At 50.2% G+C, this 24,611-nt stretch overlaps 9 protein-coding genes across 9 annotated transcripts; 5 read left to right on the forward strand and 4 right to left on the reverse strand.

The window, feature by feature from the left end:
- Window positions 1-74: 74 nt before the first annotated feature.
- SEPMUDRAFT_132616 (uncharacterized protein) lies at window positions 75-1,946 on the forward strand (the record flags this gene model as incomplete). The annotated part of the gene is made up of 3 exons (XM_016902503.1): window positions 75-631; window positions 797-855; window positions 979-1,946. 3 exons carry the CDS (start codon window positions 75-77, stop codon window positions 1,731-1,733), a joined length of 1,371 nt encoding a protein of 456 aa, XP_016761403.1. The 3' UTR covers window positions 1,734-1,946.
- A 478-nt stretch (window positions 1,947-2,424) lies between these two features.
- Window positions 2,425-3,767, forward strand: SEPMUDRAFT_42785 (Asparaginase/glutaminase; the record flags this gene model as incomplete). Its single annotated transcript, XM_016908874.1, has 2 exons — window positions 2,425-2,506; window positions 2,581-3,767. The coding sequence occupies 2 exons, from the start codon at window positions 2,425-2,427 to the stop codon at window positions 3,765-3,767; spliced, it is 1,269 nt and encodes a 422-aa protein (XP_016761404.1).
- Window positions 3,768-4,017: 250 nt separating this feature from the next.
- On the reverse strand, window positions 4,018-6,108 carry SEPMUDRAFT_8268 (DNA/RNA polymerase; the record flags this gene model as incomplete). Its single annotated transcript, XM_016910315.2, has 1 exon — window positions 4,018-6,108. A coding segment is annotated over one exon (2,091 nt), but the record flags the coding sequence as incomplete, so codon positions are not given.
- Window positions 6,109-6,653: 545 nt separating this feature from the next.
- SEPMUDRAFT_148635 (chromosome segregation protein SudA) lies at window positions 6,654-10,414 on the reverse strand. Its single transcript, XM_016905045.1, has one exon. The coding sequence runs from the start codon at window positions 10,400-10,402 to the stop codon at window positions 6,788-6,790; it is 3,615 nt and encodes a 1,204-aa protein (XP_016761406.1). The 5' UTR covers window positions 10,403-10,414; the 3' UTR covers window positions 6,654-6,787.
- Window positions 10,415-10,737: 323 nt separating this feature from the next.
- On the reverse strand, window positions 10,738-13,713 carry SEPMUDRAFT_148636 (TPR-like protein). Its single transcript, XM_016905046.1, has 2 exons — window positions 11,189-13,713; window positions 10,738-11,123 (listed from the first exon to the last, which is right to left on the reverse strand). The coding sequence occupies exons 1-2, from the start codon at window positions 13,508-13,510 to the stop codon at window positions 11,052-11,054; spliced, it is 2,394 nt and encodes a 797-aa protein (XP_016761407.1). The 5' UTR covers window positions 13,511-13,713; the 3' UTR covers window positions 10,738-11,051.
- Window positions 13,714-19,087: 5,374 nt separating this feature from the next.
- SEPMUDRAFT_163046 (uncharacterized protein) lies at window positions 19,088-20,306 on the forward strand. Its single transcript, XM_016908029.1, has 2 exons — window positions 19,088-19,101; window positions 19,157-20,306. The coding sequence occupies exons 1-2, from the start codon at window positions 19,093-19,095 to the stop codon at window positions 19,679-19,681; spliced, it is 534 nt and encodes a 177-aa protein (XP_016761408.1). The 5' UTR covers window positions 19,088-19,092; the 3' UTR covers window positions 19,682-20,306.
- A 317-nt stretch (window positions 20,307-20,623) lies between these two features.
- On the forward strand, window positions 20,624-21,397 carry SEPMUDRAFT_148638 (uncharacterized protein). The gene is made up of 4 exons (XM_016905047.1): window positions 20,624-20,685; window positions 20,770-20,866; window positions 20,974-21,034; window positions 21,100-21,397. The coding sequence occupies exons 1-4, from the start codon at window positions 20,657-20,659 to the stop codon at window positions 21,150-21,152; spliced, it is 240 nt and encodes a 79-aa protein (XP_016761409.1). The 5' UTR covers window positions 20,624-20,656; the 3' UTR covers window positions 21,153-21,397.
- A 315-nt stretch (window positions 21,398-21,712) lies between these two features.
- SEPMUDRAFT_116341 (uncharacterized protein) lies at window positions 21,713-22,066 on the forward strand (the record flags this gene model as incomplete). Its single annotated transcript, XM_016901247.1, has 1 exon — window positions 21,713-22,066. The coding sequence occupies one exon, from the start codon at window positions 21,713-21,715 to the stop codon at window positions 22,064-22,066; it is 354 nt and encodes a 117-aa protein (XP_016761410.1).
- A 1,176-nt stretch (window positions 22,067-23,242) lies between these two features.
- On the reverse strand, window positions 23,243-24,272 carry SEPMUDRAFT_148639 (uncharacterized protein). The gene is made up of 2 exons (XM_016905048.1): window positions 24,011-24,272; window positions 23,243-23,941 (listed from the first exon to the last, which is right to left on the reverse strand). Exons 1-2 carry the CDS (start codon window positions 24,194-24,196, stop codon window positions 23,813-23,815), a joined length of 315 nt encoding a protein of 104 aa, XP_016761411.1. The 5' UTR covers window positions 24,197-24,272; the 3' UTR covers window positions 23,243-23,812.
- Window positions 24,273-24,611: the final 339 nt, after the last annotated feature.

Raw genomic sequence — 24,611 nt, forward strand, 5'->3', positions numbered from 1 at the left:
TGTACTGTTGACAATCATCACATACCGTCTATTACACCACAGCCTTTGCAGGTATAGCTACATCATTGCACACTATGGCCACCACTCAGAGAATGCATTCAGACAACCAAAGGTCACATCACTTGGCGCCCACGTTTACCAGCCTACCTACTGAGATCACAACCCTCATCGTCCAGGCTCTGCCGCGCGATGACCATAACGCATCGGCTATCAACCTAGCTCTGACTTCGAGACGCAACCAAGACATCGCGGAGAAGGTGATATGGCGCAAGCTCTTCGTGCGAACTGGCCAGCAGTGTGAGAAGGTATGGAATTGCCTCAGAGCAAGGCCACTCCGTTTCCAGGCCGTTCATGAGGTAGAGCTCCGCGCTCAATTCTCACACGAACTTGGCTTGGAGAAGTTCGTGAGGATTCTGGATCGAGCACCTAATGTTCAGCACCTCACGATCGAGAGTTCTGCTTGCCGTTATACGAGATGGCTCGTCGACGGAAACTGGCCACGTATCGGTCGAGATATCAACTCTCTACTCAAACGTTCTGCTCCCGTCCTTATTCAATCCGTTGCTGCGGCCTCGACGGATCCACCTTTGCAGAAGCTGAAGCGCTTGAAAATACACAGCAACGGCGACAGGTCACGCTTCTAGAGTACGCATGAACTCTTTGCTGGCCTCTTCGTACATCCTTGTCTCGAATCACTCACACTCTCGTGTGCCGAGATCACCTTCGGAGGAGACCCAAGTCTTCCCACATTCAGCACGCCTCTGAAGCATCTTATATTGATCGAATGCAATGTCAGCCACGCCGGTCTTGCATCGATGCTTGCTCGTCCGCGCGCCCTCGAGACCTTGTACCTTGGTATGTATAAGCTCGTAAGAGGCCTCGATTGGAGCAATCTTTGGATACTCCCTTGAGCACTCTTTCCAGATTGCGCTTTATTATGCTCGTTCAATAGCCAACCGCGCGGCTGACACATTCTAGGCGAGAGTCGTGCTCACTACCAGATCGGGGACATGGGCGGCGACCTTTTAGCAACCGATAAGGCGCAGACATCCGCAGCGCTTGAGCAGCAAGGGCATTCGCTGCAGAGACTCGTATACCGTCCACTCGATCCGCAGCTCCTCGGCGATCACGACGATAACGTTTTCACCCTCGCCGGACTTGCGCTGAATGGATTCAACAGAGTATTCGAGAATCTGTGGCAGCTACGTGATTTCTTCATCGATTCCGAATTGCGGTCACAATCCCCGCTCGAACGTGCAGCTTTAACGGCTGCACCACAGCTCAGAAAACTCACGGTCACTCACTATGCCGACGCTGAGCCTGGATCTGAAAACGGCTTTGAAGACCTCCGCAGAAAGTGGCGAATATATCAATTAGCCCATCGATGTACGATTTCGAATACCCTCGAGCGACTGGAAGTCAGGGTTGTTAGCCGCTATAGAATGGCATACTTCCGCAACCAGGCCATGGACCTCATTATTGAGATTGCTGTAGAGATTCTTTCCAGGAACGACATCGAATTCAGACTATTTTTCCAGCGTACTGACGAGGTTCAAACCCCGCCATTTCTATATGACGAGGTTGAGCCTAGAAATTACCTGATATTTGATTCCGAAGCTGGTGGTTGGCAGCCTTGGGTAGGGTTAGATGTAGATGAAGCAGAGCTGGTGGTAGAGTCAGGGGAAGAGGAAGAGGAAGAGGAAGAGGAAGAGGACGATGAGGATGAGGATTAAGATGACGTGGACGAGGATGACCAATATTTCCCTGCTGCGTTGGAAGATTGGGCATCTGGGAAAGCGATGGTCAAGTGATCTACCATATTGCTCGGCGACGGCATTGAACACTCGTTGGAATATATAATATGGGAGTGAGTGAGTGAATTACCTTCGTATACCTTCGTACTTGAGTTCCATATTCTTGGCAGATGAAGCCGCCTCGCAATCGGCACAATAAGCTCCGTCCTTTCACCAGCGCTTCTGACCTCACCACCGCCAGCCAGTGAGCATTTCGAAGGGGTAACAGCAACTCCTTTTATGCCACGCCTCTGTCTCCTCGTCGGCATGACTTGGGCCCTCGCCATTGGCCGGGTCATGCTGGCGCCACTCTCGAATCTTGCCATATCTGGCCCCCAGACCCGATGGAAAAGGGTTTGGTGAGGACGAAAAAATCTTTTCATTGTTCCATGGTAGACTGCCGATAAGAGCCACCCTTTTTATATATTCGTAATAATACCTTGCACCTTTTTCAATTTTCCCTCCATCACTGGTAACCAACAACGAAACCGTTCGGGGGACAATCGCCGTCTCAGCAGCCAAAGAGCACCATCCGTCCGTCGACATGTCATCTCAACAGTTGTACAACTCCAACCTGCCTGACATGACATCCGGAATATACAGGCTGCTGTCCTTTGTGTCGGCCAACCGAATGTCGTATCTGCATGGTTCGCGAGGAACGAATACACCGACGAACAGCGCCAACGAGCCCCATATCCTTCTCGTCGTCGCAGGTACATGTGCCCATGATATATATGGTGATACCTCGACCCGGCGCCATTGCTAACACGTCGCTCTGCTCTTCCAGGTGGCACAATCTGCATGCAAGACTCGAAAGATGGCCTCGTCACTTCCAAGCTCTTCTTGGACGAGTGCTTGCGACACAATCCGACCTACGACGACGGCACGCCCGTCTTGTCGACCACCGTCACCAACGAACACGGAAAGTCTATTGAAGCGCCCACATTGCGATTACCACGAGACCGAAATGGCGAAAATGTACGCTGTTCCGTCCTCGAATTCGACCCTCTGCTGGACAGCTCCACGGCACACTCACCAACGTGGAACCAACTCGCACAAACCATACGCGCGAACGAGGCTCATTTCGACGCCTTTGTGATTTGCCATGGAACCGACACGCTGGGCTATACCTCGGCGGCTTTATCCTTTATGCTCATGGACAATTTGCAAAAGACCGTAGTCTTGACCGGTGCCCAGCGAAGCATGTTCTTCGCAGATTCCGACGGATCCGACAACCTCCTGGGCTCCATCGTGCTCGCATCTCATCTCCGCATCCCCGAAGTGTGCGTCTACTTTGGCCACAAACTTCTCCGAGGGACGAGAATCACCAAAATCAGCGCGAGCTCCTACTCGGGCTTCGAAAGCCCCAACGCCGGTCCCCTGGCCACCGTCTCGGAAACGGGCATTGTCGTCCACTACGACAATCTTCTCCACGAGCCACCCAGTGTCGGCAAAGCCGTCCCCGACATGGACTCGTCCAAAGTCATCGTCCTCAAAGTCTGGCCCGGCATCACCTCGCACATCGTCTCGACCATTCTCTCCTCCCCCGAAATCCAGGGAGTCGTCCTCGAAACCTTCGGAGCAGGCAACATGCCCTTGAGCATCATCCCCGCCCTCGAACACGCCGTCAAACACCGCGGCATCGTCATCGTCAACGTAACACAATGCCTCCACGGCAGCGTCAGCAACTCGTACGAGCCCGCTCGCAAACTCGTCGAAGCCGGGATCCAACTCGGATACGATATGACGACCGAAGCGGCCTATACGAAATTAGTGTATTTGTTATCCACCAAGGGCGCTACGCCGGAGAAGGTGGCGGAGAAAATTTCTCAGAATATGAGAGGCGAGATGACGCCGCCGGGTGAACATGTTTTGGCCGGTGCGGGGCCGATGAGTATTGCGCAGTTGCCGATAAGGTATGAGAGGACGATGCCTGGGCATTTTAGGGTCGGGGATTATGGAATGGGGCTGTAGCAGAGTTTGGGGAATTTTGTAGATGGTTGGAGGTTCACTTGGCCAAGGTACTTTTCACCGCATCGGCAGCAAGCCTGAGACTTGGAGAAACCCAACCACCCAACCAACGAACGAATGAACGAATGAATGAGATAGACGAGATGATACAACGAATAGAAGAAGAACATACAGTACCTGGTAAAACCAGGCACACGACACCTTCATACATTCATCCATGCATATATACATACATACTAACCAACTACCTCACTCACCCAAACGCCAACCGCCTCTGCCCTTTCTCAGGAGGTCCCACTCCATTACTCACCGGTCTTCCCCTACCCTTTGGTTTCTGTTTCTGTTTCGAAGAAGAAGAGGGGGCCGGCGGCCGCACAGGCTTGGGTGGTGGACGGCGACCAGGACTCGTCTGCTGCTGTTGCTGCTGCAAATCTTGTGCGAAATGGAAATCGTCGTGTTCAGCGCGATCTTGGTGGTGGAGTCGCTTGTGACAGCGTTCACACGTATAAGTTTCTTCGTCTGTAGCAATAGCAGCTGCTGCTGTTTCGCTCTCTTCGTTGTCGAGATCGGGTGGGTTGGTGGATGGACGGTGGTGGTGGTGGTGTTGATGTTGTTGTGCCCACGCGGGAATACGCGATGGCTCATTCTGGGCGTGCTGTGCAGAGGGAGGGAGGGCTGCGTTGGTAGTTTCTTGGTCATCGTAGTCTGCAGATATTCCAGCAGGGGGTGCAGCAGCCTCATTGTCATCGTCATCGTTTTCATCGTTTTCATCGTCAACATCACTGCCCCAGCTGTTGTATTTATGAGCAAAGACAATAGGCGTGCCTCCGTACTTGATGCGTCGCTTCTTTTTGGAGGGAGCTTTCTCAGACGACTCTTCGCGCTGGAAACTGGCAGCTCGCATCGCCTTGGCCTCTTCACCACGCACGAGAAAGGAGTTGATTCCCATGTTGCCAGTAACACCATCCTCGAATCCTCCGACTGATAACGACAAGTTTGCGCACGGCCAAGCTCTCCCATCGACAATGACTTGCGCGAGGAGGTTCTTGGCTAAATCGAAGAGGATGTCTTCTGATATGGTCTTGCCCATGGGAATAGGCGCTTGTTTGCTCCGTGTCTGTTGGCCTTGTCGATGATGTATATTGATCGATTTGGGCCGCCTCTTGTTTTCCAGCACGCCCTCCTCTACTAAGCGGCCGTAAATGTCTGATACAAAGATGCGGAGCCACTTGCAAGCGACGTCGAAGCTGTTGATGGAAGGTCTGAAGGACTTGGCAGACAGCATTGATTTGATCTGGGTCCTCGGGTTGACCTCACTGTTATCTTCACCTCGTAAGATATCATACAACCACGATCCCGTCTCATCTCCCAGCTGTTTTTTCAGCTGTTCAACAGACACTGGCAATAGCTCTGCAACAGTATCCGTATTGAAGGCGGCCACAATCTGATCTCCCAGCTTGCCACCGAGGCTGCGGATTTTGGTAAATTTGTATCCAGACAAGAAGTGCTGAACTGCTCGGTTTCGAATTACAGTCTGCGAATTGGGCTTTTTGTGGCCAGAGCCTAACTTTGCTAGCATTTTATTCCTGCTGATCCCAGCTGACATGGTGTAATTCAGCTGTTTGAAGACCGCAGCTCGAACATCCCGCACAATCTCCGATGCCAGCAAAACGACGATATCATCCCAGTCCGGATCATCCTCCTCAGTATATTTTTCATCCAAGTCCACCAACGCATCAGCCTTCCAATCCAACACAGTAGTAGGCGGCTTCGGCAATGGCTCTGAGGGGTCATCATAAGGCGGCGGTCCCTTCAATCCCGGATATCTCTCCAACAGAATCCCATGAACCTGAGCAGACAAATCCAAAAACACCTCATCAATACTCGCCTTCTCCACCCTCTGCTTATCAGCAGGCAAAGTATCCTTAATACACTTCAAAATCTTTCTGCTTTCAATCCGATACGGATCCAAGCTGACCTTTCGAATAGCAATCTCCTTGAAAGCATCATCCGCATATTCCCACGTAGCATTACCTTCCTTCCACGTCGCCACATGCTGACAGATGATATCCGGACACTTTTCCTTCGCCTCGGTAATGGTGACATGTCTGTTGAGACCATATGCCCGAGCCGGGTAGTTGATGGCGATGAGACCCTGCCATTGCTGTACCGCCAGAGGTTGGTCCTTGTCTATGCCCAGCCGGACCATCTCGCATTGCGCGTAAAAGGCATCCAAATCAATGTGCGCGATCACGCGCAATGGACAATTTGTGGCCGAATGTGCGAGGGTCGAGAGGTGTTTCCACGTAAACTTGCTGCGCCGCGGTCGTCGACTCGTGGGCGATTCGGGCGAAGATACGAATTGGTTCTGCGAGGAGGACATGGTGGTGTCCGAGGAGATGTCGTGTTATTGCATGCTGCCGTATCAAATTTGCGTCGGAATGTCCAGACTGGACGTAGGTGATATAGGTAGTTGATGCGTTGATCTTAGCTGGGAGTCGCGTAGTACGAGACGCGTAAAGTGAATGACGATGTAAATCTTGGCGCTCTCGAATGGGATTGATTAGTCATACACATAAACACCAGTTACACACAGCGTGTATATATATACATATATATATGTACTTACGTATATGTCAATATACCTGCGTCAATCTTATATGTATTTCAGATCTCGCTCGATAAGATAATGCATCCAAATACTAAGCGTACCAGCTCATTATTGACAGATCTGCTGTTAATACATGAGGGTGAACTCAGGCCAGTTAATGGGCTTCCATACTCTAGCCGACTATCTGGTCCCGTATGCAGAAAATGGAAGACCGTACGACCTGGGAGTGGAACAGTACGCAGTACAAAGCAGAACAAAAGAGCTAAAGGTTTGATGGATTCGATTGTGGCACCACGGATTACAAATTGGTATCATTCGACATTCAAAGCAATTATTGCGCATTGACGCCGGTCTCATATCCTCGCCTCATTCCGTCATATCATTGGAACACCATGACTGACACATTGACGCTCTACTTGCCACTGATTTGGCCCTCGACAAAATCCAGAGCCTGCTCCTTACTGACAACATCGATACTACTCGCCTTGTTCAGATAACTCACGCCATAACACTTCTCCGCAACGTGTAGCATCTCTGGTCTGAAAGTGGTGCAAATGAACTGCCCGCTTTGACTCGACTCCTGCAAAAGCTGTGCCACGGCAGTTCGGTACTGTGCATCCAAATTCGCATCGATCTCGTCGAAAAGGTAGAACGGAGCAGGATCAGACGCTTGAATAGCAAACACAAGTGCAAGAGCACAGAGCGACTTCTGCCCACCAGAAAGTTGCTGAATGCGTTGCTGCTCATCATGCTTGCTGTTAAACGAGACGTGGATGCCGATACCGGTATAATTTTCCACCTTCCTGGAGCGTGCGCCTTCGTCCTCGCTCTCTTCCTCTGCGCCTCCGTTGACCTGACGATCACTGTTGCGGCCAATCTTGAGGAACCCTGTGCCTGCTGGTACAAGCTTCTCGAAAATGATATGAAACTCTCTGCTAACTTGCTTGAATGTGCGTTCAATGGCTTCGTCCTTGCGTTGATCGAGCACGTCAATGAGCTCTTTGATCGACTTGTCGCTGAGGTCGAGGTCTTGGCGACGTTTCTCTAGTTCATCGCGCTTCTGTTCAAACTGCTGGAACTGTTCATATGCTTTCTTGTTGACGTGGCCGTACTTCTTGAGAGCCTCTTGTGCCTTGTGCAGACGCTTCGTTGCGCGATCAGAACTAAGCTCGGTATACTCCGGCCTGAAAGTCTGTTCAGGTAGGACACCAAGACTGCGGATCGTGGCCAATTCTTGGTTGAGGAGCGCCTGAAAGGCACCACGTCTCTCCGCACCCTTTTCGATCCTGTTCTGATAACGACGAATAGCTTGCTCGAACTTCTCAACTTCTGCCCGCTGTTCAACGCGGTTGGCTTCAAGATTATGAAGCTGTTCCTGTGCAGACTCGATGGATGTCTCAAGCTCCAGCAGCTTCTTGTCGATGGTGTTCAACGCTTTGGTGATGCGTTTGAGGTCGTTGCTTCGATCTTTCAGTCTGGAATTGCTGTTACCGCTACTGTTGACGTTAGCGTCCAGGTCTGCGCCTTGTAATTCGTCCAAACGTGGCCGAAGATTGACATTTAAGATATCTTCGAGGTTCCTCTTTTGATTCTCTAGCTCGGACAGCTCCCTGCCAAGCTCTGAATACTGCTTTCTCAAATCCGGGAGTTGAGCGCTTAGCGTTTCCAGCTCGCGCTCCTCTTGATTGCTTAGCGCTTTCTTAAAGTCCGCCTGCAGCTCCGATTGGTATCCGCTCATCTGGTTGCTCAAGTCTTTTATCAAGGTATCAATGTTCTCCCTCGCACGTTGCTGCCGATCGATGTCGTCGCGGCGCTTGCCCAGATCTTGTTCTTTGCGCCTAAGCTCTTCTCGTAGTGGACCATAGCCGCCTTCGAGCTGATCACGCTTCTGCTCAATCTTCTGCAGATTACTCTTTGCCTTGGTCACCTGCTGGTCAAGCTTCTGGAGTTCGTCATGAATTTCGTCGCCACGGCCACGGACGCGTTCCCACTCGTCCCTGGCAGCCATGAGTCTTCGAAGGGCGTCAATGCGTGAGTTTCTGGGGTTGAAATATCCACCTGTCAAGGCACCCTTCTGGTCAGACCGGTCACCCTGAGCAGTGATGGCGCTGACACCATGGCTGCGCGCGTATTGTGCTGCTATCTGCAGAGTCACACAAACCACCGTCTTGCCGAACACTTGCTGCATGGCTTTATCGAACTTCATGTCGTACTTGATCTTCCCAATGATAGGAACGGCATCGCTAGAGTTCGGGAGTTCCGTCTCCCTCACTTTGATTCTGTTCAGGGGGGTGAAGGTCACTCGTCCTCCTCGTTCCTGCTGGAGGATCTTGATGAGCTTTTCAGCAGTTTCATCAGTGTCGACGACATAGTGGAATAATGAAGCTCCGGCAGTGACTTCTACTGCTGTCTTAAACTTTGGTGATGTTTCGAACAATTCTCCAAGTGGGCCGTAGGCACCCTCAATGCCGTGCTGTTGAACAATCCGCCTTACTGAGACAAGGCCGCGGGCTGTGTTCGGGTCCATAGTTCCGGCTAGTATTGACTCTGCCTTGTCATACTCGGCGCGAGCGTTGGAGATCACGGTCCCCAGCTTTGCTTCTTCGCGCCAAAGCTCCCTGCGCTGGTCATGCAGGCGTTCTGCTTCGTCCTTTGCCTGTTGAACTTCGGCAGAAATGTTCTGCTGAGCATCACCACGGTTTTCAACACGGTGGCGTAATTCAGCGATGTCAGCCTCGAGCTGAGCTATTTGCGTCTCAAATTCGGCAATTTCATCTTGTGCCTGCATACTTATGGCCTTCCGGGCGGCAAGACTTTCATTAGTCGTCGCAATCTCTTGCTTCAGCCACCCATCTCGTTCCTTCTTGGTGCGAAACTGAGCTTGACGACCTTGCTTGGCATACAAGCGCTGAATTGTGGCAGTCGCCTCATGGATCTGATCTTGGGCAGCCTTGTTCGCGTCTTTCTTGGCTTGGTAGTTCGGAAGCAACTGAGCTAGTCTCGTCTCGTGCTGCTTGATCTGCTTCTGCACGTTGAGTAGCTCGTTGTTAAGAGCATTCTGCGCCTGCTGAGCTGATGCTTGATTGTCCTGCATCGCTTGCACATCCGCCTCAATCTGAGCCTTGCTTCGCGCACTTTCTGTCCGCTCTTCCTTATACTGCGTTTGTTCTTGCAACAGCAGGCTAATTTGCTGTTGTAAGCTTGCGATCTGACCATCAATGGCGTCTAGCTGTTGCTCGTTCGCTTTTAGTGCCTCGCGATTCTGCTCGTTGTGGTCCATGCCCTCTCCGTGATCTTCATCGAGCCTGCTGATTTGCTCCTCGAGCCGTTGCTGCTCTTTGTGGTGGATCGTATACTCGAGAGATCTTCGTTCCTTGTCCTTCTCTTGAAATTGACGCAACTCTTCCTTTTCCTCTTCAAGCTCTCCCAGTCTGCCCCGGATATGCTCCAGCAAGTCATCAATCTTCGTACGCTTCGCCTTTGTCTCTTCCATAATCCTAAACGATTCTGCCCGCCGGGCTTCGTAGACGCCAGTTCCAGCAACTTCTTTCAACATATTCAACCGCTCCTGGTCTTTCATGTTCGTAATGGCAGTGACTCTGCCTTGGGGCACGATGTAGTAAGGGTTACTGCGACTGAAGCCAGCACTCTCGAGCAGACTGAGCACTTCCTGCTTGGTCGTGTTCTTGCGATTCAGGCTGTACTCGTCCTTTTTCTGCCCAATCGTTCGGCGAAGCACAACTTCAGGCGTACCGGTCGGGAACCGATCATCGCTATTGTCGAATATGAGCTCAACATAGGCGCTCATCACCGCAGAGCCCGTGCCCTCGTGAAGAAGTCCCTGTCGGTCTTCGCGGCTGAGCTGGGTGTACTTGTCGCTGAGCACGAAGCGGATGGCGGCGAAGAAGTTACTCTTCCCAGACCCATTGCGCCCGACGATGACATTATGCTTGGGAGAAAAGGGTTCGATTACGGTCTGGTCCTTGTAGGACTTGAAGCCTTGTATGATGATCTGCTTGATGAACATGGCTGGCGGTCAGGAATGCGCTCGGCGGCGCGCTGTGGGAGTGGATGTGCCAGCTCGGTGCGGAGTGAGCGGTGTATCTGCAGCGTGTGGCGGGAAACGGGTGTTGTGAGTGCGGTGCGTGGTATTCGACGCGTTACGCGATAGTTAGAGGCAGGCAGGCGCGGCGCGTCACAAAGCTTTCGAGAGTCGATGGCAAAATTGATTGCATGGCTCCACTACTTCTGTCACAGTCTTCAGTGCCCACTGTCCAGACGGGACGGGACGGGAGATACCGTTCTCGAGTTCGTGACTTCAGTATACTCCATGCCTCAACTCTACCATAGTCACAACTAGATCAGGTAGGTAGGAAGGAAAGAAGGTCATGGTATTAGGAGTGCTGAAATTCTCTCCTGTAATCGTCTGCGATCCTATGCTTCTTACGCAGGCACCAAGACTGCAGCCCACGATACACGCAACGTCGCAACCTCTTCCTCGAGGTCAACACAAGCCCCTGAACACCATGCTATCCGAGGTATGGTAGTAGAACAAAAATATGTCCCGTCCTCCAGAAATACTCCCGCTGTTCTGTTGCTTTCTCCTTATCCTGTCTTCTGCATGAAGGACAGGACCAAACCCTTACTTTTGCTCGCTCAAAACGCCAGTATTAGTATCAATCATCCTCGCTATCGTCATCATCCTCCTGGTCCAATGCTTCCATGGCTTCTTTGATGAATGGCGCGGCCTGTCATTGATCACCATTAGCACAGATGTACAATTATTCACGGACAGTACAATATTGTCACTCACCTTCACGTCCAGATTGAGCGCCGTTGTGAAGGCCCTCAACGCCTCTCCCTTCTCCTGAAGACCTTTGTAGCATTTGCCTAGCAAAAACCACACATTCGCTTCGTCAGGAGCCTGATCCCTCAAAAACTCCAACTCCTCCAACGCGTCCGGATAATACTTCATATGCATCAAGACCCGTGCCTTTTTGAACCTCGCCAATGCAGAGTTTGGCGTCAACTCGAGCGCTCTGCTATAATTCGCCAATGCACCCTTTTTGTTTCGCAATCGCTCCAGAACAATTCCAATACACACGAGGAGAGTACTGTTCGCAGGATTGATCGCAGCAGCTTTCCGGTAGTGTATTTCAGCATCTTCCAGCTTTCCAAGGCGTTCGTAGCATTTTCCGAGACCATACCAACCATTGTAGTGTCGAAAGTCGATGTGCACAGCATGTCGGAAAGATGTGATTGCCGACTCATAGGCTTCGTTGGCAATGTACTCATGCCCCATGAGCGTCCAGGCATATGCGAAGTTCTCGTTCAATTGCGTTGCACGCTTGAAAGCCGCGATTGCTTGATCATGCTCGCGGGCAAGAGAGAATGCATTACCTACCGCCACCCACGTCTGCGGCGAATCAAAGTGATTGTCGCGCAAAACTCGGCAGAGCAAAGCTAGTGCTGTCTCTTTCTTGAGATGCCAGAGAACAGTGGAGTAAATCTCCATATCTTCTACGCGGGATGGCTGCGCTTTGATCAGCCTTGCGAAGCAGTCCTCTGAAGCCTTGTAATCCTGTTGTTCAAAGTAGGCTCTGCCCAGCTGGGCCAGCACCCAGGGCGTTTCACGCTGCGCTGAGGGTAGGCCACGGAAAGCTGACACTGCCTCCTCGAGCTTGAAGGTTGCAGTGGCCTGGCAGCCGACTGCAAGTTGTCGGAAGTTGTCTAGAAGTCCAGACATGGCCTGCCGTTCTGCTTTCAATTCCTCTTCAGAAGGCCCTGAGGGTATTTCTGGTACTACAGTAGCAGCGGTAACATGTGGCACAGAAGCGCCCCGCTCTCCGTTTCTTCCAACAGCCCGCCGGTCCTTCTCCTTTTCACGGTCCTCGGGGGGCATGATCTTGCGATTGCCACTAACAACGCGACCTACCACAGCGCCGACTCTCCCTTTTGTGCCCGTAGCCGCCTTCGCTGTCCGAGCTGTTCTATCAGCTCGCGCAGCTGCTGACGTCGCCGACTCTGCCGCAGAACGCGTCGTTCTGGCAGCGGTAGTCTGAGTGAACAAACGGTTGCTCCTCCTGGGTGGTCCAGAGTCGTTAGTGGAAGGGGGCGGTGCGCCAGATGCAGTTCGCTTCTGTCCTCCCGCACTGGGTTTCCGCAGTGCCTGCTGTGTCTCCGGGACCTGATCTGGAGCTCCTGTAGCGCCTCGTCGTGATGGACGAGCAAGATCGGACGCCTCGAACTGCTGTCCTAATCGGGGCCTTCTCGTAGGAGCTGCTGGCACGTCCATGAACAGGTCGCTCTCTTCCGTCGGAAACTCATCCTCCGCCATAACGATATTACCAGTAGGCGTGTCCCACTCGGAAAGCGCTGGTCGTGCGGAATTGCCCAGGCCAAAAGCCGACTTGCCCTTCGTTCTGGTTTGCGCGTCCTCTGGTCCCACACCCCCTCTCGACGACATGAAGGGATCGTCCATAGCGAACACATTCGTCGGCGCAAAGTTGTGCTGGGGTGCGAGCGGGTGTCTCGAGTCCTTGTCCACGTAAATGTCCAAGTCCTCCGCGACGCCAGCTAAATTTCCCGTCGCTCTGAACATGTTGTCCACCTTGAGATCAGCACCAATCTTGCAGAGGCCTTCGAATGCGTCCCAGGTGAAAGCGTTCATCTTATGAGCCTCCATGTACGCATCGCCTGCCTTGACATAGTTTTCGTTCGCGCGATGCAGATTCCCCATGACTGTCAACACAGCGGCTGCGTCTGGAGTGTGCCGCCGTGAAGATTCCGAGTACCTCTGCCACTCATTCCTTCCTGCCCATTGACCCTTGGCCTTCTCCAACGCGGTCACGCCCTCCGAGTAGCGACCCAGCTGCAGACAGGCCTGAGCTAACACATATGCGCATCCCAAATGGCGACCAGTAGAGCCGAACTTGTGGGCGAAATCAAACGCGGCCTTGTAGCGGCGCGAGCGGTAGTAGGTCAGAGCCAGCAGATGTGCGGCATCAGGACTGCGGGACTCCAGCGCATGCAGGCGGCCGGCAAGGAAGTTGGCGGTGTCCAGCAGGTCATTGTCGAGGTGGTAGTAGATGAGCTGCTTCAGCTGCGACGTAGCGATGCCGGTGTGCGGTGACATGGTACTGAGCTACCTCACAGGATGAGTAGAAGGAGACCTAAGTGATGTTGTTGTTGTTGTCGTCGCAAAGGGCGCCAGTCGTCGAGCATGCATGAAGCTGTCCATGCGGGTACCACTGCATGCGGCGCGCTGGATTGGACTGAATGCCCGCTGCTGCAGAGGGAAGAAGGTCAATCAGTAAGAGATCATGTCAGTATTGCGACCAGGGAAGTAAGTAGTGAACGAGGGGACAGTTGGCTAGGGTAATGCTTTGTCAAGGGCAGTGGGGTGGAAGTGGCAGCGGCGGTGGTGATGGTGAACTTTGAAGGTAAACATCAATGAACACACAAGAAGCACGGACCCGCCAGCCTACGGAGGCCCAAAGTGGCCAGCCGCCACACGTCACCCCCGGCTTTCTTTAGCTTTATCTTCCTACTACTTCTACCCTTCTACCTACTATACACCGCTATACACACTCGCTATACGCTCGCCGCCTACCTCGCTATTACCGCCGTATCTATCGCTACCTTACCTCTCTCTTTGTCGCCGGATCCGTCGTCTTTATAATAAGTTACCTACGTAACAAAGCCGTCGCTATAGTAACTCGAAGAAAGAATCTACTACTATAATACGTCTACTCTCTCTCCTCTACTGCCGTAGACATAGATAACTATATTATTCGAACCTTAGTATATTATTATACGGCGCGTAAACTCGTACGTTACTAATATACTATAGATTCCTCGTATCTACTGCTTTAGTAGCGCTCGGTAGGAACATGTCTACGATAAATAACAGCGACGCTATAGACGAGGATACCGATACCGAGGATACCTCGGAGGATAAGGAGGAGGATAAGGAGGATAAGGAGGACGATACTAGGTAGGCTAGCCTTACTCGCTACTAAATCTCTACTAGAATCTCTACTAACTCGCTGTATATAGGGCCGTATATACCCCCGATCTATACCCGCGCCGGCCTACTACTATAGACTCTAGCAACTTCTAGTTCTACTTAGTCGAAAGATAGTAGGGCTAGTTAGACGAGGCTACGGGCGACGACGCGACGAAGAAGAAGGTCGCGAAAAATAACCTATAGAAGTTCGACTAAGCTAGCCGAATTATAGAGACTATAGAGGATATTAATACACTAGATCCGTATTACTAGTATACTCGCGGTCCGCGTAACGCGCCGTATAAGGTAGACGTAAAGAATAGTATTATCTACGCCTACTATAAGCGATATACTAAGTTAGGCTATTAGGCCGGGATACCCGTTAACGATTCCCCTAGCGATTCGTAGCGAATCGCCTAGCTAGAGGCTACTATCAAAGCGCTATAGGCTACGGTTAATAGCCTATAGGCTACGGTAGGGACCGTTTAAGATAGGACGGGCAAATTAGAGGATTAGGTAGAGTAGCTTATACCGTACGTCGACGAGCTCCGGTATATAGTCTATAATATAGCTATAGCGGTATAGCCGTAGGGTAGAGTATCGATACCGGAATCGACTACGATTCTGTATACAGTATACGAATAATTAGTAAATAGGCATATATATACCTACCTACCTATTTATATATATAGTAGCGATATACTATAGCGAGTATAGCGAGTTAGGTAGGCTACGCGCGATCTATAGCGTTTCTATAGCGAGTTAGCGAATATAAGCTAGCGCCGGGTATATCCGACTAATCGGATTGTCTGCCGACCCTATATAAACTCTACAATATAGGTATACCGTCGTAGATATAAGTCGATAGTAGTAGATAGCTATAAAAATTAGTCTTTTCTACTCGTATCTACGCTCTATATAAGTAATACCGGGCGGCGCTGGCGGTAGTAATAGCAACCGCTATAGCGTTAGGCCCCGGGGGCCCTACGGGCTTATATCTATCGATACTAATAGCGAGCGCGGCGATTTATTTCTTGCTTAGCGCTCTAGTTATTGCCCTCTCTCTAATTAGAACCGCTAGCTTATATCGCTTAGCCGTAGGCGTAGCGGTAGTACTACTCGTCGCGCTCGCTACTAGTATCGCTATACCGGCAGTACTACTTGTCGCGCTCGCTACTAGCGTCGCTTCTAAGTCGACGAACTTAGGTAGCTTACGGGCGTTAGTTACGCTCTCTGTCTATAATACCTTCTCTTTCTTGATATAAGCGTTATCTATATCGGTATTACCGTCGATTTCAACAAATTTAGATAGCTTGCGGGCGTTAGTTACGCTCTCTGTCTATAATACCTTCTCTTTCTTAATAATTAGTACGCTATCGTCGTCGTCGTCGGCCTCGCTAAGCTCGTCGTTATCCTCGCCGTCGTAGGTACATGTATGGATAAGGTAGGTACATGTTGAGAGACAGCAGAGCCTCATCCAATGCGACTCCCGGGGAACTCGGTCTTGGCGCAACAAGCGTGTGGCTGGGACGGAAGCCCAAAGTGGCCAGCCGCCACACGTCACCCCCGGCTTTCTTTGGCTTTATCTTCCTACTACTTCCACCCTTCTACCTACTATACACCGCTATATACACTCGCTATACGCTCGCCGCCTACCTCGCCGTTACCGCCGCATCCGTCGCTACCTACTAATATGCCTCGGACGTATATACCTAGAGGACTACGCGCTATAGACTATAATAACTATTAGGTCTATATCGCTACGTAGCTCGCGGAAGGTGTCTCGTAGAGGTAGATTATCGCTAATCTATACTAGTAGTTCGGTATTTCTATCGTAGAGCGTATATTCGAACGACGGCTATAAGCCTAGGGCCTTACTATAGCCGCCGACGGCCCGCCGTACCTTTATATCGTCGATAGTACGATATCTTCGACGAAGACGATAGCTTGCGTATACGTATAGCGTATACCTATACTAAGCTACGACTTATAGATAGCGAGGCAGTTGCGATTCTAGCGATTAATAGCTAGAAAATTAGTATAAGGATATATCGGTATATACGTAAAGAGCTAGGGTTTAGAAAGCAGATACTAGTAGTAGAGTAAGTATATACTAAAGAGTTAATCGCTATAGTACTTACAGACGAGCTCGCTAAGTTAGAGGTAGAGGTATATAGTAGGAGGAACCTATATATATATCTACGTTTAGAGATAAATATAATTAGGAGGTATATAGGCGCTCGCCGTCTACTCGCTTATTAAATCGCTATCGGCTAACCTACTTAGGGACTATATCTACCGTATTATCAAATTGCTTCATCCCGATAGTATTTAGCGGCGATACGAGAAGGCTAGAGAGCACTATAGTGCTATTATTATATCTAGGCCGTTAGCGGCAATTTCAATAAATACGTACTATAAGTTCGAGTACTAGGGTATTTAGATATATAGCGCAATCGACGTATACGCGCGGTATATAGAGTAGATTTACGTTAGAATTACTAGTAGATCGGCCGTTTCGGTACTCGCTTAGTATATCGCGATACTACGCTATAGTAGATACGCGCTAGTAATTATACGCTCGGATCGTAGAGGTAAGACTATTCTAGCCGCCGACGCGTACTATATAGTACGTTATACTGCTTACGACGTCGAGAATACTAAGCGTAGTACTCGCGGCAAGGCCTCGTTACTACTACTACGATTCGGTAAATACTTCCGATATAGTATAAGTAAGATAAATCAGCGTATCGAGGCATAGTAGAATTAGTAGGCTAAGGCGCTGAATAGATAGCGCGCGTACTTCTATAGCTTGAATACTACGAACGAATTTAACCTAGAGTTATTAGGCGATTATATTGCCTTCCTAGCGATCTATACTACGATTCTCCGCGAGATAGTAGTAGGATTCGTAAAGATATAGAATTACTATAAGATTCGGAGGCAAAACAATTGGCTATACTCGATTCTAGGTATTCCTTATATATTACAGCATTATCTAGAGCTCTATAGCGCTACGTAGTAAGGTATATATATACCTAAGGAGGTTCTATAGACGCTCGAAGGGATACTAGAAGGGTTTAGTATATATACTTACTCTACTTATAGCCTGCTCGCTAACTTAATACTATAGAGTATAGACCTCGAGGCCTTTCTTCCCGCCGATACCTACAAATAGTACAAAGCAAGCCTCCTCCCCTATAGCTTCGCGCTACCTATTAGTAGTATATCGTACAACGTAGCGACCGGCGACCGTACGTACCGTACGGCCTATATTACCCTACGTAGCCTAGTAAATAACTATATTAGCTTAGAACAATAGCTAATACTCGGTATACTTCTAAAGCTATTAGTAGTAAGAGATTAGATACCTACGCGCTAGACGGCGGAAGTATTTAGAGATACTAGCAACGCGCTAATTGCGAACGAGGATTTAGGTATTATCGAGTTCTATAATAATCCGTAGGCTATAGGGCTAGTATCTCCCCTACGAGTATAACTACGAGCTAAGCGAGCTAAGCCCTCTAGGGTATATATTACGGTACGTACTATTATTTGAATTCTTTTCTTATATATATATATATATATACTCTCTCTCTCTACCGACCTATTTACTATAGCCGACAACCTACCTAGCCTCTAGGCTAAATACTGTCTAGTCGTACCGTCGATTAGATATAGCGTTATATTCTATAAGTTTAATTTCTGCTCTTAGTACTATTAGCTTAATCCAAACCCTCTACGTACTAAATTCGTATACGAACTATTACGTATACTAGAAAGTAGCCGTCCGGTTACTAGATAGCCGCCGCCGCCGCTGCCGTAGCCGTAGCCGTCGCGATCGTAGTAGCTAGTACCCGCGTACTAAGTAAAGGTTAGTCGCCTTAAAACGATCTATATAGTAAGTACTTAGCGACGGTTAATAGGGTTTCTAGACATTTGCAAGGATTCTGTAGTACGCGAATACTATACGTAACGAGGCTAATATCGCGTTTAGGGCTAAGGCCGCTATAGCCGTCGTACCGTACGCCGGTACGCTACCGCCGACTATACGTTAGCAGTATACGCCGGCCCTACTATCGTCGCGGTTAAATCCGCTGCTTCCGGCTATCTCGTTTAGTATTAGCGTTATAGTATATATATAGTAAGTTACTACGCGAGCTCTAAAGAATAATAACGAGTAGAAGTACTACGATCCGGTTGCCTATACCGACCTCTATAACTATTAGACAGATCGCAATCGAGTAGCTAATAGCGCTAAGAAGCTGTTAATAGAATTTATACTTACGCGATTCGAGCTAACTAAGTTACCTACGTAGCCTATTACGGCTATTAAAGACTTCTACGACGTATTCTTCGTACGATTATTCTATCTAGAGACTAATAAGCCGAACCGTATATTATCTGCGAGTATCGCGAGTACCGACGTCCTCGAGTCTATAGAGGTATTTAAAATACCGCTACCTAGCAGATCTACTATACGTACCTACGAAGCTATTATCGTCGTTTAGCAGTATAAACAACTAAGGCAAAAGCGTAAGGATAGGGAGGGTACTATAGTATTACGCGCGATACTATTACGCGCGACACTAGTAGCGAGCGCAGCGAGTAGCTATATAACGCCCGTAGTATTAGAAGTCCTCGAGAGTATCGAACAGCTCTACGCTAATAAGTATAACATATTCACTCACTCACTGATCACTTCAACAATGGCCAAGGTAAGCTCTGTTCAATAATTGACGCTTCGTATCTACCGCTGACGGTGCATAACAGAAAGCGCTCAAAACCCAGGCGCAGTCCAACACGGCCACGCTCAATCGCACGCACCAAATCTCTCTCGCCATCAACGCCCTCTACCTCCTTCTCAGCCTCCTCATCTTCCGACGACGCAGTCTCTTCCTCTACTTCCTCTTCAATGCCCCCGCACTGGTCATTCAGTTCTGGTTCGAACGCATAGCACGACCCACGTACGTTGACGGAGAGCTCAAGCGAGCTGGCGAGGACCTCGATGCGAAAGGTTTGACAGAATTCATGTGGGATGTCCTATACTGGACCTGGGGAACGATTGTTCTGGTGTCGCTGGTGGGCGACTATGGCTGGTGGATTTACTCTGTTGTGCCGGTCTACAGTATTTGGAGTGCCTGGACAACTTACAGTGGATTCAAGACAGGCATGGGAGGCATGATGCCTGGGGGAGCGACGGATCCGACCAAGGTACAGAGTGAGGCTGCTGGTGGGCAGAGTAAGAGACAGGCAAAGTTGGAGAAGAGGGGAGGGCAAAGAGTGCAGTACCGATGAGGTAGGTATTGTTGACATGACTGCCCTACCACCCACTACCACGAATCCACTAGAAGTAGCCGCCAGCATACCCTCCGGGCCCAGGTCGCTGCATGCTCATGAACGATTTCTGAGCGTTGCCGTACCACAGTTGTCCAGCCCGGCCCTGGAAACGGTTTGTGCCTGGACTATGTTGAGCAATTGCGTTATCGAGGTTATAGCCTGCCAAGAAAACTATGCGACCAGGATATTTGTAATCATGCGGACCACGATATTGGCTTGGGTTGCCGGAGGTCCAGCCTCGAGATCCGGGCCATGGTTGCATCTTTGTGGTGTTGCTCGACAATCAAGTCACACTTGGTACGCTCCAGCCAGCGGTATCTGCCAGTTTTGAGCGCACTCGAGCCGGACATGCGATCGCTACCTATGTGACTAGGCGGTCGCTCCATCTTATTCACCGATGTCGCAGAGCGAGCACATTGAACGAAGAGGTCCAATATGTGTGGAGAGATTTGTTCACCGAGAGGAATGGCGCAATGCTTTTCCCGCCACCATTGTTCGATAGTATGCTCGAAAGTGGTCGATCGATGTATGCAGAGCTCATATCAACCCACCTTTGACCGTATGTATAGTAGCCATCAGCGCCAGTAAATACATGTAGTGTTACTATGTCGATATATGTAGGTAGGCTCTCAGCTCCGGAGGTCGCATGCCTGTTGGTGCCATTCCTGTAGGACTACAGTATACGCGGCCGTGCGAGCGATAATCTACAGGTATTCAACAATGGTAGCAGGGAGGGTGCGACAAATCATCGCTCCTGTAGGTTACTGTTGTCATGTTGATTTCTACAGTCCCGTTGTGAAGAACAGAAGTTGTCCTTAACCTGTCTTGGCAATGATCCGGCAATTGCCGAGATGCACCTGCGACGCTTCAACTTCAACATCATCCACTGCAGACCACGGCATCGCCTTCAATTCACCCACAAATCCTCACATCATGCGCGCAACACTCATCAGAAGGGCCGGGTACGTATTGACTCCAGAATCACGAATCCACGATCGCGCTGGACCTCCCGACCCACGATACAATGTCTAACAACCTAGCTACAGCGGCATGCCTCAATTCCCTGGCATGTACCGCCAGAACAACGTCCCAGCCTGGCAACGACTCCACCAGGCCCACGACGGCGTGCGAACATGGAACAAGGTGCGTAGCGAGTGCAAGAAGCGGCAGCGGAGGCAGAATAGAGGCGATGGGATACACGAGATGGGAGGCACGCATACTCCGGCAAACACTTACCTGCTGTCTCGCAGGGACCACGAGCCAAGTACATGCTCTACCCATACTACGCCCTGATGATCTCCACTACTGCCGGTAAGCACTGCCCACTCGAGAGAAAGAAGTCGTGAGTTCGGGTGCTCATATACTGTCATACACAGCTGCTCAGTACATGATGTTCCGCATGGTTTTTGGCAAAAAGACTTGGTGGTAAAGGAGATATGCTTAGATGGGCAAGAACAGGGATAGGCAATGGTGGTTTGGACATATGGCAATGACTCCGCAAAGTCAGGTATGAGTCGGTATGAATTCACCAATGTCAGCTATGGAACACTTTTTATTTTTCTTTGTGTGCACTTGCGGTACTTCAGATGTGCTCGAGAAAAGGCTGGACCTCCCTGCACCCCCTGCATTCTGGCGTCCAGGACTCACGATGGTAGTGATTCTCGAACCTACGACAAAAAGGAGATCTCGAGGTCCAATTCTGCAAACCAGTCCTGATATCTATACACCAACTCTACCATCAAAAGACTCCGGGACATATGTCTGGTTCACAGGTGCGATCACAGAAATCCATCCCATGATCTATACACTACATACCAGGTAGGTACACATGGTACATTGCACAACTTCCATTCATCGACTTTCCATCATTTCAATCGCAAAGACTTCTTCACGCCTCCCCACAAGGATACCATCGAATCACCCAGCCTACAAAATAGCAGGAGTTAGATCACAATGCCGTTTACACATTGCGCGCGTCTTGGAGAAAAAATGGTACTCACGTCGGGTATCTCGTATCATGTCTTTTCAGCGGCTCAATCTCTCTCCCAACATCGTCGTCAAAATGGTGACGAATCGACGAATGGTGTGATCGCTTCGACTTCACACTGCTTCGATCACCACTTATACGCTTGTTGTTATGATGTTGTTGATGGCGGTCCTGGTCTTCAGAGTGATCATGATGATGATGATGAGGCTGATGGTGATGATCATGACTGCGATGTGTATCATGACTCCTTCGACCCGGATGGCTTGTGTCCTCGTAATGGCTATAACCAGACCGATGACTTCTCCGCGAGTCCGCACTTAGCCGTGGACGAGGGGATGTGGAAGTTCTTCGAGTAGTTGGTGGGATTACATGATCACCTATTGGGAGAGGAGGTTCTGGATGAGGTGGAAATTGCTGCTGCTGCTGGTTGTTCAATATTGGTTGATAATTCGCATTCTGACTCTGATATATTTCCGGTCGTGGTGGATTGTACGGTTGTCCCGGGGGATATATTCTTTCACTCCGTTCTGCTGGCCTCGATGATGATGAGGTGGGAATTTCGCTCTGCTGCTGCTGGTGAGGAGGATGAGGGTTCTGATATCCAGCAGAAGGAGGTATGTATCGACTTGCAGCTGTAGAATTTCCACGTGATCGGTTTCCGGTCGGCGGGTATTGGTATTCCATGGTGTTTTGTGTGAGATTTCAAGTAAGATACATGTGGGTAAAAGTTTTTTTTGGTTGTACTGAAAGATTTTGTCGAAGAAAGAAATCGTGTCCCTGCCGACATACATACTTGCTTGCCTACCTACGTACATGTACCCAGACTGATGACGCTCAACAAGACTTGTGGCGAAATGATCAGGTACCTGTACCTTACCTTACCTAGTCATCAGGCTGGCGAAGTTTACACGGCAGATTAATGCAAGCCCCTTCTGGGCGTGCAGCAATGGAATCTTAGCAGCAATGACATCCTGTCAAGTCCTTCTGATAATTGGTTTTCCATATGTGCATGTATTTGTGTACAGCCCACCCATGTAGTTGCAAAGGCCGAGCATGTTGTATATCACTCAAAATGATCCGTTTCAGCTCCAGGGTTGAGGTTGACTAATGAATACAAGAAACCCAAAGCCCGTTCGTAGGTTCGTCATAATTGGCACGGAACGACTTCCGAACCTTAAGCGTGGGTCAGGTGAGGGAGACAGATGCTAGGTAGGCTACTGGATTGCTGAGGCCCTGAAGTGGGCATACAAGTTTTGATTGTCGTGGATGTAGTTGCCTGTCTTGAATGAGATGTTGTCGGAAGCTGTAATTAAGATTTGTGACCTGGTGCTAGTTTGAGAACCACCTACTCGACGTTGAGTTTGAAGGTGATTGAGGATACAAGGGTGGGGAACCATGCCAGGGACTGCGCAGGTGAGCTGCAAGCTGGAACATGAACCTGCATACTTGCCTTTAGTCTCAGGTGTCGACCCGCAGTAGCTGGAGGCATGCCGATAAATGAAGAGTGTCCGTAAGAAGACAGAATTGCATGAAGGAAATAGACATGAATGACAGTGATGATGCGGAGTAGGTGCTGGAAAGGGTGGCTCGTATCTTCTGGCTCCTACTCCTCTCAACCATCGGGTTATTGCTTGATTTGTGAGCTACTGGACAAAGGACTGCATTCGTGATGCGGTCCGTCAGCGGTTCGAGGGTACAGACTAGATGTACGGGTTTCTTGGGTCTGCGTGTCTTGGAAACGCATGGAGCGCCAATCATTCTGCCCGCTTCCACCAACCGCGCTGACCATTCATCGTTGTTGTGAAGTGACGATTGAGCTTTTCGCTCACCCGGTCCGCTCGGTGTGCCATCGACTCGACAATATCCAGAGTGTTCAGCTTGTTCAATGGATCGCCGCCAGTCCCTCCGTATGCCACGGCTCCAAGCGACACACGTAGCGGTCTGTACAGAAGAACAGTGCGAATTCTTGTCCTTCGTCCGCCAGCACTTGACCAGAGCTAGGCATGCCGATTCCCTCCCCTTCACTCACGAGGGAATGCTTGCGGCTTGGGTCTGCATCGAAATCGTCTTTCATTCGTCTCATGTTACCTATCGCCCAGTCTTCATAGGGTTCCACCGTCTTCCTTCCACTTCATAATGTACTCCTTCCCGTCCATCGGGTTTTTGGTTTCAGTGTGCGCGTAGCTTTCCTTTTCCGGTGGTGATATCTTTTTGGCGACGAATGGAGTCAGCTAGAAATGGAGTCAGCGGTTCGCATCTTCCAAGGACTACTCCACGAAACTATCGCGGCAACGACGTACTTCGAAACCAGTCAAGTCCGGACACACATATGTTCGCACTTTGTTCCAGTCTATTATGTAGCCTCCATGCTTGGTATGCCTTCCCATCGCGCCCGTCCTGTTTCCTTTGTAGTAGTTGTGCGGGCCTTGTTTGGTCGTCAGCGGCAGCCGGCGAAGGGCTCGCTGGAGCGGCAGAGTTGGCTGCATGGTGGGCGGTAATCTGAACTTTCGATGTTCTCGAGTCCTAGGAGGGCGACGGTGCTATGCTACTGTTGTGGGCAGTGTAAGGTATGCAGGGTAGGCTACTTGACATGTAGGCACCAAATGGCTCCGTCTGCGGAGATGCGGGAGAGAAGACCCACAGCGAGACCGCCAAGACCAGATTGCCTAGGGTCATTCGATAAATTTCACTCCGAGACGCACATCCGCCACTTCGGCCCAGGGAACCAATTGCGCATAGACTCAAAATGCCTGCGCGAGTGTCGAGATCGAGTGTACCGCCGAACTCTGGTGGTGCAAAGGGAAAAACAGCCAAGAACAAGTCGAAGAAGCGCAGTTTGGACGCCTACTCGAGAGCTGAGAAGCTCGTTCCGGAAGCACGCATAGCGAAGCATCGCCTAGG

The sequence above is a fragment of the Sphaerulina musiva genome (assembly GCF_000320565.1).
Source record: "Sphaerulina musiva SO2202 unplaced genomic scaffold SEPMUscaffold_4, whole genome shotgun sequence".
Taxonomy (NCBI): Eukaryota; Fungi; Ascomycota; class Dothideomycetes; order Mycosphaerellales; family Mycosphaerellaceae; genus Sphaerulina; species Sphaerulina musiva.

What these genes read in the sequence shown, in the direction of transcription:
- SEPMUDRAFT_148635 (XM_016905045.1), bottom strand. Translation starts at nt 10,402, where the DNA reads ATGTTCATCAAGCAGATCATCATACAAGGCTTCAAGTCCTACAAGGAC.
- SEPMUDRAFT_148636 (XM_016905046.1), bottom strand. Translation starts at nt 13,510, where the DNA reads ATGTCACCGCACACCGGCATCGCTACGTCGCAGCTGAAGCAGCTCATC. An exon ending in CGCTCAATCTGGACGTGAAG is followed by an intron (nt 11,124 to 11,188) that starts GTGAGTGACAAT and finishes GATCAATGACAG; the next exon opens with GCCGCGCCATTCATCAAAGA.
- SEPMUDRAFT_148638 (XM_016905047.1), top strand. Translation starts at nt 20,657, where the DNA reads ATGCGCGCAACACTCATCAGAAGGGCCGG. An exon ending in ACACTCATCAGAAGGGCCGG is followed by an intron (nt 20,686 to 20,769) that starts GTACGTATTGAC and finishes ACCTAGCTACAG; the next exon opens with CGGCATGCCTCAATTCCCTG. An exon ending in GATGATCTCCACTACTGCCG is followed by an intron (nt 21,035 to 21,099) that starts GTAAGCACTGCC and finishes TGTCATACACAG; the next exon opens with CTGCTCAGTACATGATGTTC.
- SEPMUDRAFT_148639 (XM_016905048.1), bottom strand. Translation starts at nt 24,196, where the DNA reads ATGCAGCCAACTCTGCCGCTCCAGCGAGCCCTTCGCCGGCTGCCGCTG. An exon ending in CGGACTTGACTGGTTTCGAA is followed by an intron (nt 23,942 to 24,010) that starts GTACGTCGTTGC and finishes CTCCATTTCTAG; the next exon opens with CTGACTCCATTCGTCGCCAA.